Source organism: Aplidium turbinatum, chromosome 4 (assembly GCF_918807975.1).
Source record: "Aplidium turbinatum chromosome 4, kaAplTurb1.1, whole genome shotgun sequence".
Taxonomy (NCBI): Eukaryota; Metazoa; Chordata; class Ascidiacea; order Aplousobranchia; family Polyclinidae; genus Aplidium; species Aplidium turbinatum.
This window is the reverse complement of record NC_137475.1, coordinates 5,543,761-5,563,494: the sequence shown is the minus strand read 5'-3', so window position 1 is coordinate 5,563,494 and position 19,734 is coordinate 5,543,761. Positions and strand designations below refer to the sequence as shown.

Genomic DNA, 19,734 nt, shown 5'->3' with positions numbered 1-19,734 from the left:
CTGCCCACCTCTGATTGTTATATTGCAAAATGTGCAGTTGCTTACATGACTTTAAAAGGGCACCATTGCCCCCCCTGCCCCTCCATCTGCAGAAAATTTGAGGGCAGGGGGGGCATCCGCCTGCCCCCCCGCTTCCGGCGCCCCTGAATGTCTGCATCAGACCAGGAACGTGATCATCATACTTTACAAAGAAAAGACAAAACAACAATGAAATAATGTGGTGAGATGATTTACCACAATGTTGGGAGAAAAGATTTAAGAAACGCTGTAGTGAGAGTGATTACATTAGTTCTTTCTTTCTCTTTTTTCCTTCATGAATTCTCTTTGCAGATAATAAAAGAAACAAACACCTCTCGTATTTTGTTCCGCTCCTAAAGTCATCCGAGAGGGCTTTGTGTGAAAAGCAAAAGATGACGTCGATAATATTGTCTCGCCGCTCTCGCCAGTCGCCACTTGTCAGCCATTTTCGTATCTGGTTTGTTAGAACTAAGAAATGGTTAACAGTTAACGCCCAGGCACAGTGAAAATGGTATGGCGAATCAATTATTGATTCTTTTGATGGGTTGTCACTACAGTTGTAGAGGTAGGCAATCGTAGTCTGGTTTTTATTGGAAATATTAACTTCTGTCTGAAAATTAGAAAACTGGCCACTAGTGATTTTTCAGTAAACCATGTTATCTTCACTCAACATGTTAAGTTGAAAATCGACATATTTCTGTCCGTTCATTGTTTGAAATAAGTGATAATAAAGGTAGAAAATAGTCTGCTAAGTGCTAGCCCACATGTGCAGGCTGGAGAGGTAGCACCAGTAGTCCTGTTTTACCTTTTCCTGGAAGTAGTGGCCTCCATGATACCTGAACTGAACAAGTGGGCATCCTTGGATATACCTTCAGTTTCAGTCACTCTAGTGTCTTTATTCACAGAGTTTAAGCCTTAATAGCCTACATAGAGGGCTTGTCATTTTTCATGGCATATGAATTTTTACAAAACTCAATTGCTGTGTTGAGTGCAGGGCTTTGGAGCAGGCGTAAATGTTAAGTTGCTTCAGCTCCGGAGCTCTCTTATTATAAATTAACTCCTGCTCCAGAGCTTATTGATCCCACTGCTCTGTCTCCAGGCTCCAAAAAGTGCTTTCATTAAAATAATGATGACATATCAATTTAATTTCTAAAGCTTGAAGTTGCCTGCAGTCAACTGTTGCTAAAAAATGGCACAATTTTATGAAATTTAAGGTACCTTCATGAAAATGTCATGCGGAACTGCGTTTCAAAACATATTTGTTAATTTGACATTTGATTACGCAAATAATTTCTTAATTTTGTGAAGGGTTGCTGGTAAATTATGTGAATTCAGCCAATAGTAGTAGCATCTTATTAAATACCGGTGCATCAGAGCCAGAGCTATTTTTCAAACAACTGGCTCCAGCTCCACTTGAATTTCATGTAGAGCTCCAGCTCCTTTGAAAATGCACGGCTCCAACTCCAAAGCCCTGGTTGAGTGGCTTGTACTAAATAACATTTATGAAAAGTTTATTTTATTGTCTGTAAATTTCTTAACAGTCAAATTGCATGCACACGCACAGTCATCAATATCTTTATATTTTAGATTGTATTGGTTCAAAATTTGTGTCTAGAAAACATAAAGCTGTGTTGGTAAAAACAAAACAGTAGGTATGGAACAGGCTCGGTTGAATCAGGATCTTCCGGCTGGAGACCCAAAGCAGCAAGTGCACATGTGGAACTGGGATTCTGGCATTCAGTCTGGAGCTACCACAGCTACCCCATCAATCAGTGGAAAGAGTCATCATGAACAAGGGAACTTTCCTGACACAAATCAAGTCCTGGGAGATTGGCAAAGAGAGTTTACGATGGATGAGGCTAACCGTTAGTTTTTTTTCATTCAAATTGCTTTTATTGTTTAAACATATAAGCTGCTAGATTTGTTTTGGAAGCCCTAGTTTGACTTATTGTACATATAAACTCATGCAAAAGCTGTATGTATAGTATATACGATATTGTATGATGCATTCTATATGTAAACAAAGCTGTAGTTGCTGGAACTAGTCACTTTGTAAAATATGTTGGTTCAAGGAATGTGATCTAAATTTATAAAATGTGTTTTTGTAGAAGTACATGATCAGTTCATGAACACACGAGCTGATAGAGTGAGGAATGTCCTTTTCCCTGAAACAATGTCAGAAGATGCTATGCAAGGCATCCCGAATACGCAGTATGATCAAGGGGTTCCAACATCTGTGCAGAAGCTGGCAGAACCATCACAGATGCTTAAAAAAGCAGTTGTGAACTTAATTCACTACCAGGTAACAACTGTAGTTTTCCAAGATTGTACAGTGGCAGCTTATTTTTTACCGGTAGTAGAATCGTTTTGTGTGTAATCTCATATTTTCATATGCAGTGTTTTGGTGCTTAAACCGTTGTTTAAAGATGTCACCACATGCGTGTGTTGCTCCATATTCGCCACTGATTTTGGTGCCTGGGAAATCATTGACGAAGTGATCTACATCCTGAATGCTGGATTCGCACAGTGGCCATTCAGGGCTGCGGAAGCCTAAAGTGCACCACCACATATGTAGTGTTTGGGCAGGAATAGAAGGTTTTTTAAGAGTAAAAAAAAAACAATTTGCAAGATTTAAAAATACTTTAAAAAAGTTGTATATATAATTTATTTTTAAATTATGTTGAAGTTATGGTGTAATATTGTACTACAATTTGTATTATATATTGCTTAAAGAAATGATTTTTTATTTAAGACTTCTTACATCCATGTGATTTTCCACTTTGCTTGTAGGATGATGCAGATCTGGCAACAAAGGCCATTCCGGAATTGATCGCTCTGCTCAATGATGATGATGCTGTCGTGGTCCAACAGGCTGCTCAAATGGTCCACATGCTTTCCAAGAAGGTGGCGAGCAGGCAGGCCTTGATGAATAGCCCACAAATGATATCTGCACTTGTTAAAGCCATGCAGGTATGTGAAAGAATGCAAAAGTGATGTGTAGTGTATTCAATATTCATTGTGCAATAAAAGAAGTAAGCCCAAGAAAATAAACATCTTGAATTCTCAAATATTTATTTTAAGACATGTGTATGCACAATGCACATGCATTATGAACAGCTTGAGCTTTCATTCTAAAAATTGTGAAAAATAGGTTTATTTTCTTTCTAGAAAAGTGTTACAGGTTTTAGAGTTGCTGTGAGACTAAATTTTGTATCTTTTTTTTTGTGGTTAGAATGCTTCTGATTTGGAAACTCAGCGGGCCTGCACGGGTGCCTTGCACAACCTTTCTCATGATAGGCAAGGTTTGCTTTCTATATTCAAGTCGGGTGGGATACCAGCATTGGTGAAAATGTTAAGGTAAGTTTTCTTCTATGTGATTGATTCCAGTGAAGCATTGTTTTGCAATCAAATGTTGCGGAATTCAATTGAATCATGACATAGCTGATGTTGAATTAAATCTAGAAAGTACAATAAGATTTTTATCATCTTAGAAAAATTATGAAGAAAGATGTATAATACAGTAATAGATTACGGTATGTACAGTATACTGTAATTGTTTGTTATTATTTATTTGCTAAAGCGGAGTTAAATGTCAAATTTTTTCAATTGTTAGTTTTGTGGTTGTTATCAATTTCTGGTTTGTCTAATGAAATCATTTTGGTTTGTTTGGGTACAAAGCAGTGTAAATGCATACTGTGTTGTTACTTGTTAGTATATATATATATATAATTATATATATATATATATATATATAATATAACTTTCTCTTGAAGTAGTATGCATTAAGTGACTTGCTCTTGCAAATAGGCAACTTTTCAAAAGAGATCTTAGTTTTTATGATCGTTTTTTGCTAACTCACACTTAAAGATATTCCTGTTTATTGTCTACTCAATGTTATTTTTTACACTTACCGGTATTGTTAAAAATTGCACAGTTCTCCTGTGGAGTCCGTTGTCTTTTATGCGATCACCACTCTTCACAACCTGCTTCTGCATCAAGAGGGAGCAAAAGAAGCCGTGAGGATGGCCGGGGGATTGCAGAAGATGGTTAATTTGCTTCAAACAGATAATGTCAAGTTTTTGGCTATTGATACTGACTGTCTGCAGATCTTGGGCTATGGGAATCAGGAGAGCAAGGTTTGAACAATAAGTATTTTATATTTGTCAGAGACTATCTCATATATTATATATAAACCAATGAACTTTACATTTTATGATTATGTTCATATGGCACAGTGAGGAGTTCTGTGCTTGACTATCATTTTTGTGAAATTACAATAAAAACAATGCAAGCTTGAGTTTTCTTTCAGTATATACATTTATTTATTGTTGGTAACTAAATTGATTTGCAATGCAATGCACCTATCAAATTTTCAAATGAAATCACAATAACCTGAACCAAGTAAAGAACATTGCGTTGCAATCCTCAAACACAGTACATGATGTAACTGTCAGTAACCTCTAACTTCTAATTCTAATTTTTTAGCTGATCATTCTGTCATGCAATGGACCTCAAGAGCTGGTTCGTATATTGCGGACTTACAATTATGAAAAGCTGCTTTGGACGACAAGCCGCGTTCTCAAAGTCTTGTCAGTATGCTCAAGCAACAAGCCAGCCATAGTGGAAGCAGGTATTCTTCACTTTATAGGCCCTAAACGAACAACTTTGTGCATCAGTTTTTCGTATGCTGTGATGAAGATTATAATGCCTGAGCTAATACAGACGTTGGCGATCATGGTCTTCCAAATTTCATTTGTCTACTGCCATTTGCCATTCGTATAAAATCGTTAGTTTTGATTGTTGTGTTTGTGGCCCATTGATTCAAGCTGTTTGAATATATGATTATGTTAATCTTTGTCGACCATAGGGTGTATGCCATAGGATGTTTAAAAATTGGGGCACTTGAGTTGTCTGATGCTGTTAACCTTCAGAATTCAGAGAGTGAGGTTCAGTAACTGCTGAAAAATTGGCCGAATGACAACAGTAAAAAGAGCCATCAACACTATGTTTGGATCGATTTCTACAGACAGCTTTTTGTTGAGAAGATATATTCTACTCACAGCAATGATAGCACTAGTTGAGGAAATCATTTGTTTTCAATATTTCCTGTATCTATTCCGCCCCCTCAATTGAATCATTACGTCACCGTGTTCGGTCACGGTCCACTGATATCACCGTGAGCCACGGAACATATTTGGAATTAGATACATCACCAGTGATACTCACATTATATGGATCTTGAAACTACACAAGACAGGTGACCATTCTCTATTTATACTGGCCGATGTTCATGCTAAAAATATCGCTGGCTTTAATTCCAGTCAGAAAATCAAACATTTATCACATAGAGTAGGAAAGAAGCTTTGTTTATTGGCAGGGATTTTCCTTCTTTGGCAACATTAAGCAATAGTAAAAAAAACAAAACATTGAAATGTCATTATTATCGCAAACCAGATTCAATCATATCCGGCTTCAGTGAGACTCTACCAACACACCGATAATCTCATCAAGAAAACGTTGCCACTTTTTACATCGTTTTAAAGTCCTGAGAGTGATAAAATAAAGAAGTTTTGTGCTTTTTGACAGTTGTCATGAAAGTTCAACTGTATCTTTGTCATAAACAGACTGCTGTTAATGAAATAAATATGTTTTTATCATACCGTACAGATAATATAACGAATTATTATAGCTTGAGGCACAAAAACCATAATTGCTGTGATCTGTGACATACCGGCTGATTACAAGTGTAGCAATAAAGTGTCATTTCCTCTGTGTTAAGTGTGATACTTGTCCTTCATTGCAAAGATATATTTTTGAGGCTTTTTGTAAGTTAAGATTTTTCCAACGCCTTTTCTACTGAGCTGACAACACGGCGAATGTCCTACATAATTATGTGGAAATCATCTCTCTTTTTTTGTAAATATTTCTAAAACTTGATAATAAACCGTAAACAGTAGCACTAGACTTAAGTACGCTGTGTTCCTTTTCCTTTCCTACCAGAAAATCAATATAAAAAGAACTGATTTGCTTCTGGAGTGGGTATACAATCTACTGACATTGCTGTTTTTGTTTCAGTTAATTCAGTCTATCTACAAAGTAGAATGTGGTTTATCCATTATTATCACTGCTGCAATAAGCATGTGCTACGCTTTATGCAATTTAATTACTTTTCATTGAAGGATCTCGAAAAGAATTTAATCTAAAAGTGACTTTTACTAGCTGGGATGCCTTCTGCTACTGAAGTTCTTCCCCATACAGCAAATGAGTCGTTTTTTACATTTATTTAACGTCTGCAGACGTTGAATCAACGTAAAAATGACTCATTTGCTATCTTGGACCTTTCATTTCTAAACACCGTAACGTTACAGGCGGCATGCAGGCTCTTGGGATGCATCTCGGCTCTCCCTCTCAACGTCTGGTGCAGAACTGTTTGTGGAGTTTAAGGAACCTTTCTGATGCAGGGACGAAGCAGGACCACGTTGAAAACCTCTTGCAGATGCTTGTCCAGGTTGGTCCCATGCCAGCAAATTTGTTTCATTGAACACATCTGTAGACGTTAAATGCAAGGCTGTGGAGTCGGCGCGTCCGAAATCGTATATTTTTTCCCGACTCCACAGCCCTAGTAAAATGAACGTGAAATGGATAAAACGTATTTGAAAGTTAACTTTATCAGACCAAGAAGATTGATACTGAATTGATAGTTTTCAGCCAGCTTTAAAGTTAGTTTAAGTAGTAACATGTTTTCATTCAAGTTTATTCAAATTCTTAGTTGTTCATGTTTTAGTTTTTTTTATGTGACTTTCTGCTACTGTTGAATGTTGATATTTAGTCTTTTTATTTGTACTGAAGAAGCCGTCTTTAGGTCTCAAGACGGCGAAAACTTTATAAATAAATTTTACTATTAAACCTGACTGTTTTTATTTACTGATATTCATTTGTTTGAAACGGGTCCTAGTATAATTTATGACCTGCATTTCTCCTATAATGGAGAAGCCAGAGGATCAGGTCAGGTCACAATTAGTTTATTACTTCATAAGTATTTGATTCGATGAAAAGCGATAAATTCCATTTGCCTACCCGGCGTAGTAGTATCGGAAAGTTCACTCCACGAACTGAATAATCTTAATTCTTAATAACATTATTATTTCGCCGGTTACATCAAACTTGATAGCATGTAACGTAAAGATTGCTAAGCGACAGAAGAGAGTGTATCAACATTTGTGTGCTATGACCAGTGACCACTTATGTTTACCTTCCAGTTGCTGTCATCCAACGACATTAACGTGGTAACCTGTGCTGCTGGTATCCTGAGCAACTTGACTTGTAACAATATGAGCAACAAGACACGAGTTTGCCAGGTTTGTCACTGTCCCAGTCAACAAAATTCACCTCTTTACATTGATTCAGCATCTGCCAACGTAGAATCAATGTAAAAATGGCGTGTTTTGTTGTTCAAAGCCACACTATAGCATGTACTGTATGTGTTACCAGACCTTATCTCAGTTTAAATGTTGTGACTTTTTGTGATAAGTTTCGACAAATAACTTTTTTTAATTGTTGCTGTTGCAAAAATTGCATTGCCCTCATTGTCTACATGAAGTATCATGTGAACAAAAGCAGGCTGAAAAAAGAACTTTCAAAATTTCTAGGTTGGCGGAATCGAAGCTTTGGTCCGCACCGTCCTCCAAGCAGGAGACAGAGAGGACATCACGGAGCCAACTGTGTGTGCTCTTCGTCATCTAACCTCCAGACATCCGGATGCAGAGATGGCACAGAATGCAGTCCGTCTTCACTACGGTCTGCCTATCCTTGTGAAGCTGCTTCATCCCCCGTCGCGATGGCCATTGATCAAGGTGAGTTGATAGCAATGTTGCGTTATGGACGAAATTGTGAATAAGTTTCGATGGTTTTTGAATGCGCTCTGCAGAGCTGAAAGTTTGTACGGAAATCCGACAGCAACTTCTAACAACAGACAATATTAAGAAACTCTGCAACTTCAGGTTTGATACTTTGTTGTAATTAACTTTTGTGAAATTCTTTCTTTTAATCGTTGTCTAACGCAGCGTTTCTTAATCTTTTGCCTTGTTGGCACCACCTTAAAGTCACTAACCACTTTTCGCACCCCCTTATAGATGGCCGAAAACTAATAGTCACCAACGATTCAGAATGTTTGTTAAAGTCTGGCAAACAAGCCAAGCTTCCTACGTCACTTTATAACTAACCTTAATGGTTCAGCATCCCAGCAACCCTGGAAACAGGTATCGCACCTTTTAGTGGTGCCTGCACCCCAGCTGATCTAACAGGATAAAGCACAAGCATTCCATTTTTAGGCCGTTGTCGGGTTGATACGGAACCTTGCTTTGTGTGGGGCTAACCATCCCCCTCTCCAAGAGCATGGCGTGGTCCCTCGTCTCGTCCAGCTGCTGGTCAAGGCCAACCAAGATTCCCAGGCGAGGCGGACCAGCTTGGCGTCCAGTCAAAGCCAGCAGACCAGTATGTATGTGGTAAGTGGCCTTGATTTTGGTTCCAATTAGTTTGACAAACCGCTGAAAATCAATTAAAAACTCCATGAAAGAAATAGACAATCGTCGAAGACCCTCTCAACCGATGTACACCACCACACATGGCACACCACGCTAAGTGATACTTTCCCATACAGCAAATCAGTCGTTTTTTTCCATTGACTCAATGTCTGTAGACATTGAATCAATGTAAATAGCGACTGATTTGCTGTCTGGGTTGTTTGATGTTTATTATGGCGTTTCGACTGACAATAAGTAATGAAAGCAAAGTGATCACATTCATGTAAAACCTGTTGGAAATGATATAATTTCACAGTTTTTCCGATAAATTTATCAAGAAAAGTGATTACAATCACTTTGTTGTTTATCTTCATGTGTTTTACTGTACAATGCGTTCAATACTATCATCACTGTCTCATTATCATCACAATACTCTTCTTCACAGGATGGCGTCCGTATGGAGGAGATAGTGGAAGGGACCACCGGGACTCTCCACATCTTGTGTAGGGATGGCCACAGCCGGGCTGTGATTCGAAGCCTCAACACTATACCAATCTTCGTGCAGCTTCTCTACTCACAAGTGAGGAACTGTTCTTTGTATATGAACCTTTGTGTTCTTCGCCACTCCAAGGTTGAGGGGCTCTGCCTTTTACCACACTTGAGCATTGACGGCGACGCGGTCTAGATGTTTGAGCAGGTGCTGAGCAGCCACTGAATTGATTCGTCATCTAGTTCTCGCAGATCATGCACATCATTTGGCGTACGATAAATGGCGCAGTTGTCGTGGTGTTAAAATTGTTTGATCTTTCCTTCTTCGTTTGAGCTTCTGGGGCCGTGGTTCTATTCTTTCTCACTCCCTGGTTGGCGACTAACTAAAATGAGAGGCTGCTGGCAGCCCATCTCTGGTCTCACTATCCAAACCTTTCCTTGTTGTAGGGAGGATTTACAGTATGGCGTAGACTTGTTTAAAATCCTGACTAATCCGATCAATCACTAACAGTAAAAATACAAAAACGACGTGTTTAGCTGGGCGTACGTCGACATGCTTGATCGGCTGTCCCGTTCCGTTTGACCAGCGCGGCATGTTGCACGCACAATTGCCCCTTTGTCTTGATCGTTGCCTTGTTTTGTGGTGGTGTACAATCCAGCCAACACATCAGATCTTTTTACATAGAGATTCAACGTCTGCAGACGTTGTGAAAATCCTGATCAACGTGAGAAGGCCTGAATTGCTGTTTAGATAGTTCTCTCAAGAAAGTAAATCAACCGTTTTTCACATTGAGTCAACGCCTACAGACGTTGAATCAATGTAAAATACTGTTGATTGCTGTCTGGGTCTGTTGCACTGGCCACTTGCTTCGTATGCTTCTTGGCTGTGGGTGTCAAGACGCTCAACATTGGTGTCATTTGCCTAGCTTAGGGTTTCTCCAAACTGTGGTCCGCGGACCATTGGTGGTCCGCGTCGACTGCACAGGTAGTCCGTGGCGATATGACAAGAAATTAAAAAATCACACGTATACGTTGTACAGTACTTATACCCTGTCAAACACAAATTACTTCGAGAATTGATGACTTACGCAATAAGAAGCAATCCCATCCGTTCCATTGATGTTGTCAGTTTTTTAAATAAACAAAATTCGGTTTTATTTATTTTTACCTTTGGGGTCCGCGAATAAACAGATTCACAAATATTGGTCCGTGGCCCAAAAAAGTTTGGGAAACCCTGACCTAGCTGACAGACGCTCTTTTTACATTATTTTCACACACAACAAATTCCAATCCATTCCAAATAATCCAGGTCGAAAACATCCAACGAGTCGCCGCGGGAGTTTTGTGCGAACTTGCCCAGGACAAGGAGAGTGCTGACCTCATTGAACGAGAGGGAGCGAGTTCGCCTCTCACCGAACTCTTGCATTCCAAGAACGAGGGTGTCGGTAAGTTTAACACGAAGATTGATGTCAACTTTTTTTAAATTGGGTCTTTATCTCTGGATACAAATGTTTTTTGTTTGGTTTTACTAAAACAAAAAATTTGGTTTGTGTCAAAACTTTGTGTGTGTACAATGAAAACTGGCAAGATTTTTTAATTGTTTTGTCCTATAGGTTGAGTTTTACTTAATTGAATAGGCACTTTCAATCGGGAGCACGTCTTTTAGGTGCAGACAGTTAGGCGCCGATCAAATAGGCGCGCACACTGGCGTCAGGATATTTAGGTGCGGAGCACTGTGGCGCCCGGTCATTTAGGTGCTATTCCTGGTAAAGTCTGCAGATTATATCAGCTTGGTAGGTAGGGCAATGATTTTCACGCAAAATGTTATATTGAGCAGAAAACTATATTATTGTGTTAATGCGCGTACATTTATTTGTTGTTAGTCATGGCTTCAGTGAGTGAAGCTGCTTAAACCGGCATTAAAAGTGTAATTTGACACCAAATAGCATTCATTCGTTGGAACAAACGTTGTAAGTACTTTCGATTGGTAAATGTTCAAAATTTCCAATGATTGAACGATTGTAAAAGGAGATTTTCTGTTGCATGTGAAGTTCTCCTTTGGGATCCATAGTTTTGTACAGTGGTTGACCACTGCTGTTCACTGATCCTCTATTGCAATCACTCTATTTTCCTCCTCAGCCACCTATGCTGCTGCTGCTCTCTTCAGGATGTCTGAAGACAAGTCTCACGACTACAAGAAGCGCCTCTCTGTAGAACTGACTACCTCCCTCTTCAAGGATGACGGGGCTCTTTACAACGTATGTTACTGATCTCTTGCGTTGGTATTGTAGGTCGTATTCTGACTGCAACTTGAAGAACGTGTTTCGTCTAGCAACACCCACCTTCACTTAACCTTAGCGGAGGACCAAAAATTTTTGGAAGTGAAGGTTAATTTAAAATTTTGCAAGAAGTGGCGAAATTTTCCTCACTGATTGTACACTTAATACAACTTTAACTGTAATAACTTGGCCTCAAAAGAAGGTCGCAAACAAAAAGTTTTATTTTGTCGTTTTTGTAAGCCGAGTCGGCTTTTTGACGGACTCCGACTCCACTGCCCTGCTTACAAGTCGCATTCAAACTGCACCATATGGAATGTGTTTTATCCAGTAACGACTTCACTTGGCTTAGTAGAGGGCCAAAACCTTTGGGAATGCTGAATTCGGGAGATTACGAATATTTTCCTCAATAATTCTGCACTGAAATATAACTTTAACTGCAAACACTTCAGCCTTTCCTGTCACATACAAACAACACAGAACGAATTTCAAATTTTGTATACTTTTTACAAACCTTGATGACGTTGCAAGCCTTGATTTAATCTAATGGGTTGTACGTCTTGCCCTATTTGACTGATGAAAAGCCCCCTTTAGTCCCTTGTAAGGTTGGGTGCACCAAGAGCTGGTCTTTTAAATAGCGATTAACCGTTTAATTAATCGAGAATCAGTTTCCACGAAGTTTACCAATGGATCATTGTTCGGCGATTCTGATCAGCGGATCACGGTGGATGCATTAGGAAAGGATTCGTTCGGGGAAAAAGGTCGCTCAGTGTTGAACGATCCGCTGCTGTTGCATGCGACCTGGGAAACCTGTTAAATTTGATTTGGTACAAAGCATGGCTTATATAGCGAGCCATGATACAAAGCATGGCTTATGGTACAAAGCTTTCCGTTGCTTTGCAGGGTGGCGACCTCATGAGTATGGAACCAACGTCACCGTATGACCAGATGATGGCGCCACCGCTTTCCCACCACAGTTCCATGAGCTCTGTACACAATTCTCAACACTCAGGTATCTTGATGTTTTGTGCCTACTAGATCCGCAATGCAGCACATTTATATAAACAGTGAAATTTTGTGACATGTGCCTGTTAGAGTTATTTGTCCTTGTCTAATGAGCTTTGTATCCCGGCCGTGGCAATCTTGGAAGTTGGTAGTGTCGTGATGTGTCTGTAACAGCCAGGGGTTGTCCTGATGGTAACAATTTTGTGGCACAATTATTACAGTATGTGACATGACAAAGAAAAACATTATCCACCATGAAGATTATTATGTACTTCACTTTTTAAACCTTGTGTGTTAATTCTGTCTTGGAAAAAGACAAATTTTCTCACTTGAAAGTATTTCAGCATTCATATCTCTTGCTTGGGTCGCATAAAGAAACCTTTGACATCTTACACGTTGTATATTTTGCGAACAACTTACATACTTCGACGGTAATGAGTTAAATGAAGCTTTTAAGGTCAGGAAATTTACCGAAGGATTCTTGGAGCAACCCACTCTCCTGCTTTGCCGGACTGGTGCTGTTGAATTTTATGGACTACAATTTCTTAGTAGATCGAAAGCAGTGTTTCCAATTTATGTTTTACATCGCAGGCTACCCAGCTCCAGAAGGACAACAGTCCATGGATTTCGGTCATCCGCAACAACCGATGCAGACCGAATATCCGCTTCCGGAGTTATCCGGTGATATGGACCTTGATCCAGTCGTGAGCGGCCAGCAAGGACAAGGAGGCTGGTTGGACACCGATATTTGAGACGCTTTCGAGGTCAGTCTATGAAATGTCGAATCAAGGTCACGTATTGACGTATGACGTACAACGTATTGACATACACACGTTGACGTATGGCCAAGCTTTCCAACCGTCTCACTCAGTAGTCGATGTCCCCAGCCAGCAAATCAGTCTTTTTTGCGTCAATTAAATGTTAGCAGACGCTGAATTAATGTAAAAAGAACAGGTTTTGTGGATCGAACAAGAAATAGTTTTGTGAACATCCGCCAATGGATGTTGTTTTCCAATCTACTGCAGTGAAATAACACCATAAACTAAAGCGTAGAATGCACCAAAATCGAATCACTATCTTGAAAAATACGGACTGGTGTCTTTGATGGTGGTGGATTTGAATCCATAACATTTGAAGCAAACCTGTAGTCTAGGGAAGCCCAAATAACTTAGATTGTATAACGCCTGACACCATTAAATTAGTCGATTTATTTATTCAACTATTCACACATAATATTTTTCATCCGCTTTTGGTTCTGCATAGGCATTAGCCAAACCTAAATGGTAGGTCCCCCTGTCGACTTGTTTGTGGACACCCTCAAAAGACCATAAAAACAAGATAATTTGGCAAACAGTTCAGAATCATTTCTGGCAATGTATTGCATATTATGAATTGGGTGGTGTGCTGATAACTATTATCGATGATAATGTGTTGTTTTCTTTCAGGACGAAGCTCCAGTGGAGTCACCAATCCCATGAATGACTTAGCACGAAATCTTTTGATGGAGTAACTCGTTTTCGGCTCTTCACATCGCTTATTTTTACACGTTTTTGTAGTCGACTTTTTGCTAATCAAATAATAACTGGCTCATCTTTTTTGTAATTTACATTCACCCAACTTTAAAACTATGTTGGATAGATGTAAGTTTTGTATTTTTGCTCAGAAAATCAAGCTTGTTTATTTTATGTATATAATGGTGCTGCCTCTGTAATCCGGTGCTGTGGGTAAAAAATGTCATCTTTTTACATCTTTATCACACACCTTTGATTAAGTTTAATCCCTGTAAAAACGTAACATTTTAAACCATTTTTTATTTGTATTGTAATCTTAATGTTTTGTAAGGTACGAAAACGTCTTGAGGTTGATGCAGACTTGCTCATTGAAGTAAATTTTATGATCTATAAATCCCAACTAGCAAAATTGGTCCGTATCATTTTGATTTAAACGGTGCAGACGTTGTATCTGTGTAAATGGGACTAATTTTCCTGGCATTCAACATGTTTATGAAACGAAAATCATGTTCTTTGTTAATTCACTGCTATTTTGCATTCATCAAATGCTTCGTTAATTCATTTTTTTTTTTTTAAAGTACCTTCCTTGTATTGTATCCAGAGCCAGCACGTGACGTAACCAGCCTTAAACCAGAAGTAGGCCGTTTTTAAATAGCCCGCATTTCTTTCAAGTGTTGACTTACTCGAAGTGCGTGTCTATATCGCTACGCCAATAAACTTGATTTGTACATAATCTATTCTCCTTGTATGTAATAGGATTAGATACATAGTTTATAGCCCGTTCTTGAGCCAGGAGTGCAGCTGCACCTCATCAGGCCACGTGCTTTCAAAGAAATATTGTATCAAGGAACAACAACCAACCATGCGCGTTGATCTCGGTTGTAAAATTTTTACGTTAATTCAACGTCTGCGGACCTTAAAACGGTATTTCTGTAACACTTTTTGATTGAAATGTAGATGATCAACAAAACAAACCCTGGTGTAGCCTACATTAAGATCAGGCTGTTACCCTCGGAGATAAAGTTACCAGGAGTGAAAGGTTATTTTAGATTAGATTGGTTAGAAATAGATATTTGTAGACTCGTTATTTATTGAAGCCAAGAGAAAAGCAGAAGATGGGCATAGGTAAAAACAATCTTTGAATCAGACAAAATGCACATAGCGATGATCGTTCATAGCACTGGTTGCAACGTCCATCTGATGTAAGCGAACGTTGCAACTAGTGCTATAAACGATAATTATATCCTTATGAACACTCAAACTTTTCAGTATTCACATAGTGATGATAATGACATTTATATTGTCGTGAAGAGTCGCTACTTATATGCAAAGAGATTGAGGACTAAAATATACTTCGTCAAAGTAATGTTTATTCAATCTTCTTTATCGTGTGTCACACGACCGTAGGGGAACGTTCAAATATTACGTAACTCCTTCGAGGGGGAGGGGGGTTTATGCAAAGCGTTACGTTAGCGTCACATCGGGGGGAGGGGGTTCAAGCAAAACGTTACGTAACGCTTTCGAGTACGGAATGGTAGTTTTTGTGCTGAATTCGTAGTGAAAAAGCGTTACGTGAGGGAGGGGGAGTTGAAAAAAACGTTACATGGGGGAGGGGGGGGGGGGTTAAAAATTCAGAAAAAAAGCGTTACATAATATTTGAACGTTCCCTAGCCCAGAGCATCACGCAAGCTCTTGCTCTATCGTTGAACTCGGCTAAATCCTGTCCAGAGCATCTTGCTTTTAGAGCAGGACATTCGAGGAGATGTTGCATCGTTTGCTCCTGTCCACATTTACAACTTGTGCTTCCCAAAGAATCAGGGGCGCCAGAAGCGGGGGGGCAGGGGGGGGGCGAATGCTCCCCTTGCCCTCAATTTTTCTGCATATGGAGGGGCAGGGGGGGCAATAGTGCCCTTTTAAAGTCATGTAAGCTACTGCACATTTTGCAATATAACAATTTCTGCTATTCGCTTTTAGCCTAATTATAATCTTTCATTTTTGCCTCAAAATAATATTTACGGCACAAAATTTTGCAACACAGTACAGGCCTTAAAACTCGTTTTTTTCGGCAGCCGTCTTGGCCTACCTGGAGCTCCTTCTAGGCAGCCAAATCTGCGTGCTTGGAGGCCAAAATAAAAATAACGATATCACAAGTAAATAGAATTAAACTTGCAACAATGCTAAAATGATCACTTAGCGTTGTTGAAGTCTGGGCCTGGGCGACGTCTTACAGTAGAATCATTGCACCACGCAATAACTGCTTTATCGGGATTGTAATCCAGTACTGCGGGACCATCTAACGACACTCGCACGAGTGTCTTCAGTGTGGCTGATTTTAAAGAAGTTCGCCACTCCCCTAAAATTCTTTTTAGCAACGAAAAAGAACGTTCGACATGTGTTGACGATGACGGCAAGGTAATAAAATAAGTATTTCAATGATGCGAAGGACATTACTAAACGAAGCATGATTTTTGCAAAATATGATCAAAAAATGTTTTCCCCTCGGATGTCAACTAACCTAGTTCTCCTTTTCAACAACGATTCAATGTCCAACAACATCGAATCGACATAAAAACGACAATATTGCCAGCCGATGTAAATTAGCACTTCGGATAAGACTTTGTTAAAATAAACGTCGGAAATTACAAACAAGACTTACAACGCTGGTGATCGCAGATGGATATATTCCATCAATAACAAATATTCCCTTAGACCCGTACAATGCAACAGTGGCGATTATAACGCGCTGACCTAATTTTGCGTCACTCTTTGATACTACATATTTTCGACAGTTAATCCACGATCATTCTATTGCGAAATTAAATAATTGGCTAGAAGAGACCGGCGGCCAAACTTGGCCGATTGAGGAGGTAGCACCGGCGGTCATTCAAGCACTACTTAGCGGCCATGGCCGCAGGCTGCTTTAAGGCTTGACAGTAGGTTACAACATTATAACATAGCATGATGCCCTTCTTTGTATACCGAACACTTGTAGGCTATCACTACTCAATACATAGTGAGCTGATAGATTAGCATTATCGCTATATCTTATAACTTGAAAAAAAATTGGCCTTTTAGTAAACAAGTGCCCTTTTTTTGTAATCTTGCCCCCCCCAGTCAAAAATCGTTCCGGCGCCCTTGCAAAGAATATCCCCAGTGTCGCATCAACGCCTTACATCTTCTAATACCAGTTCTTAAGCGGTTGAGGCATCGTCAGTTGCTTGAGGCATCGTCAGTACTTCCGGGGTTCACGCTTTCCGGGAGGAAGGCCTTCTGTGGGAAAAAGCTCCATATTGGCCGATGCCAGCTGCTCCTTCCACAGTTGGACCCGCACATTGGCGGCAACCTCATCTTGACCCAGTGTGACAACTGAAGCAAGAAACTTTTTCTTGACTTCAATCGCCTGCGTGCTGGAGTTTGGCCAGATAGTGGGTGTCTCAAACCTATGTCCGGACAAGAACTTTTTTTCCTGATGGTCACGCTTCTTCTCATGTTGAGAGGAGCAATTCCTGACAGAATGTGTAGCGATGTAATGTTGGTAGGTTTGAGACAGCCTGCAATCAAACGGCAGCTTTGGTTCAATATAGAATCGATTTTCTTGGCATGTGCCGAGCGTTCCCAAACTGGGCAAGCATATTCTGCGGCCGAATAGCATAAGGCTAAAGCAGTTGACCGCATTGTTTCCCAAAGGGCGCCCCAATCAGAGTTTCCTAGTTGTTTATTTAATGAAAACTATGATAGACTACTATATACATCCTTGTGCATATTAATTGACTCAGGACATTTTTTTCACGTTTTTTGAATATATTGTTTTATCATTCAACCTAAACTAGAAATCCCAAATTTCTATTATGGTAGTCATGTTGTTTAATGATGTTAGTTCATAAGCTTTAATAAGAGCATTTTAAAGAGATTACACATTTTTGCGTCACATTAAGCGTTTCCAGATGGTCTCTAGGGCCAAGGGTGTTTCAACAGGGCCTTGCTCGTTGTCATACGTCGAAAATTGTGACCAGTTTTTTTAAACTAAACAAGATAAAAGTGTTAGACCATGGCCACGGTTAGACTGGCCTGGAAACTCCCCAGACCTAAAAATTTATGGTCAATCATTAAGACTCATCTCCGCAAAAAGGATTGTACAACCAAAACCAAGCTGGTAGAAGCCATAATACTGTACAAGTCTGGTACCACGACGAACAAGTAAAGGAAAACTGCAAAATTTAATCGACTCCATGCCTAAGGGAACGTTCAAGTATTAGCCTACGTAACTCCTTCGAGGGGGAGGGGGGTTTATGCAAAACGTTATGTAACACTTTCGAGTACGCAATGGTAGTTTTTTGTGCTGAATTTGTAGTGAAAAAGCGTTACATGGGGGAGGGGGGAGTGTTGAAAAAACGTTACGTTGGCGTTACATGGGGGAGGGAAGGGTCAAAAATTCGGAAAAAAAGCGTTACATAATATTTGAACGTTCCCTAAGCGAGTTTTACATGTGATGGACAATAAAGGTAAAAGGTTGCCACACTTTGTACTGAAATGTGAAAAAATAATAAAAAATTATGCCAATAAACGATTATTTTGATGAAAATAGGCCCTAATATTGTTATTGTTTAAAATGTTTGAGTCAATTAATATGCACAAAAGTGCACAAGCAAGATAACTTTACTATTCAGGTGAACTTGAAAACAATATCTTTTGAATATTCAAGTAGGCTACATTTCGCAAGATGTCTTGCTAAAAGATAAAAATAAACTTCTAAAAAATAAAAATAAACTTCAGAGACCTACGTAGCCTAGGGAAAAATAAATATAACTTTTCCGGATTGCTGGCGTTGATGAAGGTTGGTTGGTTTTGAATCTTTATCCTCAGACTGACAAAGCCTTTATGGGTTATTCCAGGTAGTTTCACATACTTGTAGACTAGAGGCTCTTGACGCAGGGCCGGTTACCGAGATTGGCAGAGTGAAATTTCTGATTGTTGAAGTCTTGTTGCCGGGGAATTATTCCATCCACTAGGTGCCGCTGAATGGAGAGCAGTTCTGAAATACTTTGCTCCAGCGCACACCCCGAGAGTCGAACTTGCGCTGCGTGATCTCGAGCCGGGCGCGTAACCACTGAGCTATCGAGACGGACAGGAAACATCAAAGCAAAAAATGAAATCCAACGACCAGTGCCGTTGAGAGGATATTTACCTGGTGCCAATGAGATCCTTGGGCTCTAAATCAATACATCATTAAGAAAAACGCACCATATCCAAAGAATACGCAGTGGTTTCTTCAAAATCCCGGGCTCCTTAGCAAAGCCTTTGGCCCCTAAAACTATCTCGGGTCCAAAAATCGCCCCTGAACTCCCCTTTCAACGCTCCTGCCAGCAACACGTTGGAGCACTCGTGTGGTCTTTATGCTATTTTCCTATTCAATTTTTATTAGACTTATCAATTTCAAAGGGAGGTCAGATGTGTAAGTACTTTGGGCATGTAAAGACTGCTTGCTATATGACTACTTGCTATATTAAAGGGCCACTGTTTAGATTAAACTTGTTAGGAAACAGCTCACCCCTTGCGCATTCCAACTACACTCTTAGCGATAGGACGTTACGTTAGTCATGTTTGTCACCATTCTTGGGTGTTCTATTGTTTTTTACACAATGTAGGCAAAGCAATGGCTTAAAACTTTGTTCTAAACGTGTTTCGTATTGTATAAGCCATGGAAACATTTTGAAGTTACGGAAGTTAAAATCTAACTTGCAATTTAGTGTTTCTCCGAGCAGACAAACGTGACATGAAACAACATTAGAGATTTGATCTGAGGCTTGCAAATTAACAATTTCTTGGCAATGCGAAACTACAAGTAAGCAATATCCAATAAAATCTGGCTCACTGCAAATGATGATTCGAAATAGATTTCTTGTATTTCTTGGA

General features: G+C 39.6%; 1 protein-coding gene across 1 annotated transcript; it reads left to right on the top strand.

The window, feature by feature from the left end:
• The first annotated feature begins 1,609 nt into the window (after nt 1-1,609).
• LOC145768536 (catenin beta-1-like) lies at nt 1,610-14,554 on the top strand. The gene is made up of 16 exons (XM_082580046.1): nt 1,610-1,883; nt 2,127-2,320; nt 2,809-2,988; nt 3,251-3,375; nt 3,953-4,154; nt 4,504-4,648; nt 6,387-6,526; nt 7,278-7,376; nt 7,668-7,871; nt 8,349-8,522; nt 8,986-9,120; nt 10,339-10,474; nt 11,169-11,287; nt 12,209-12,317; nt 12,902-13,074; nt 13,756-14,554. Exons 1-15 carry the CDS (start codon nt 1,673-1,675, stop codon nt 13,060-13,062), a joined length of 2,334 nt encoding a protein of 777 aa, XP_082436172.1. The 5' UTR covers nt 1,610-1,672; the 3' UTR covers nt 13,063-13,074; nt 13,756-14,554.
• Nucleotides 14,555-19,734: the final 5,180 nt, after the last annotated feature.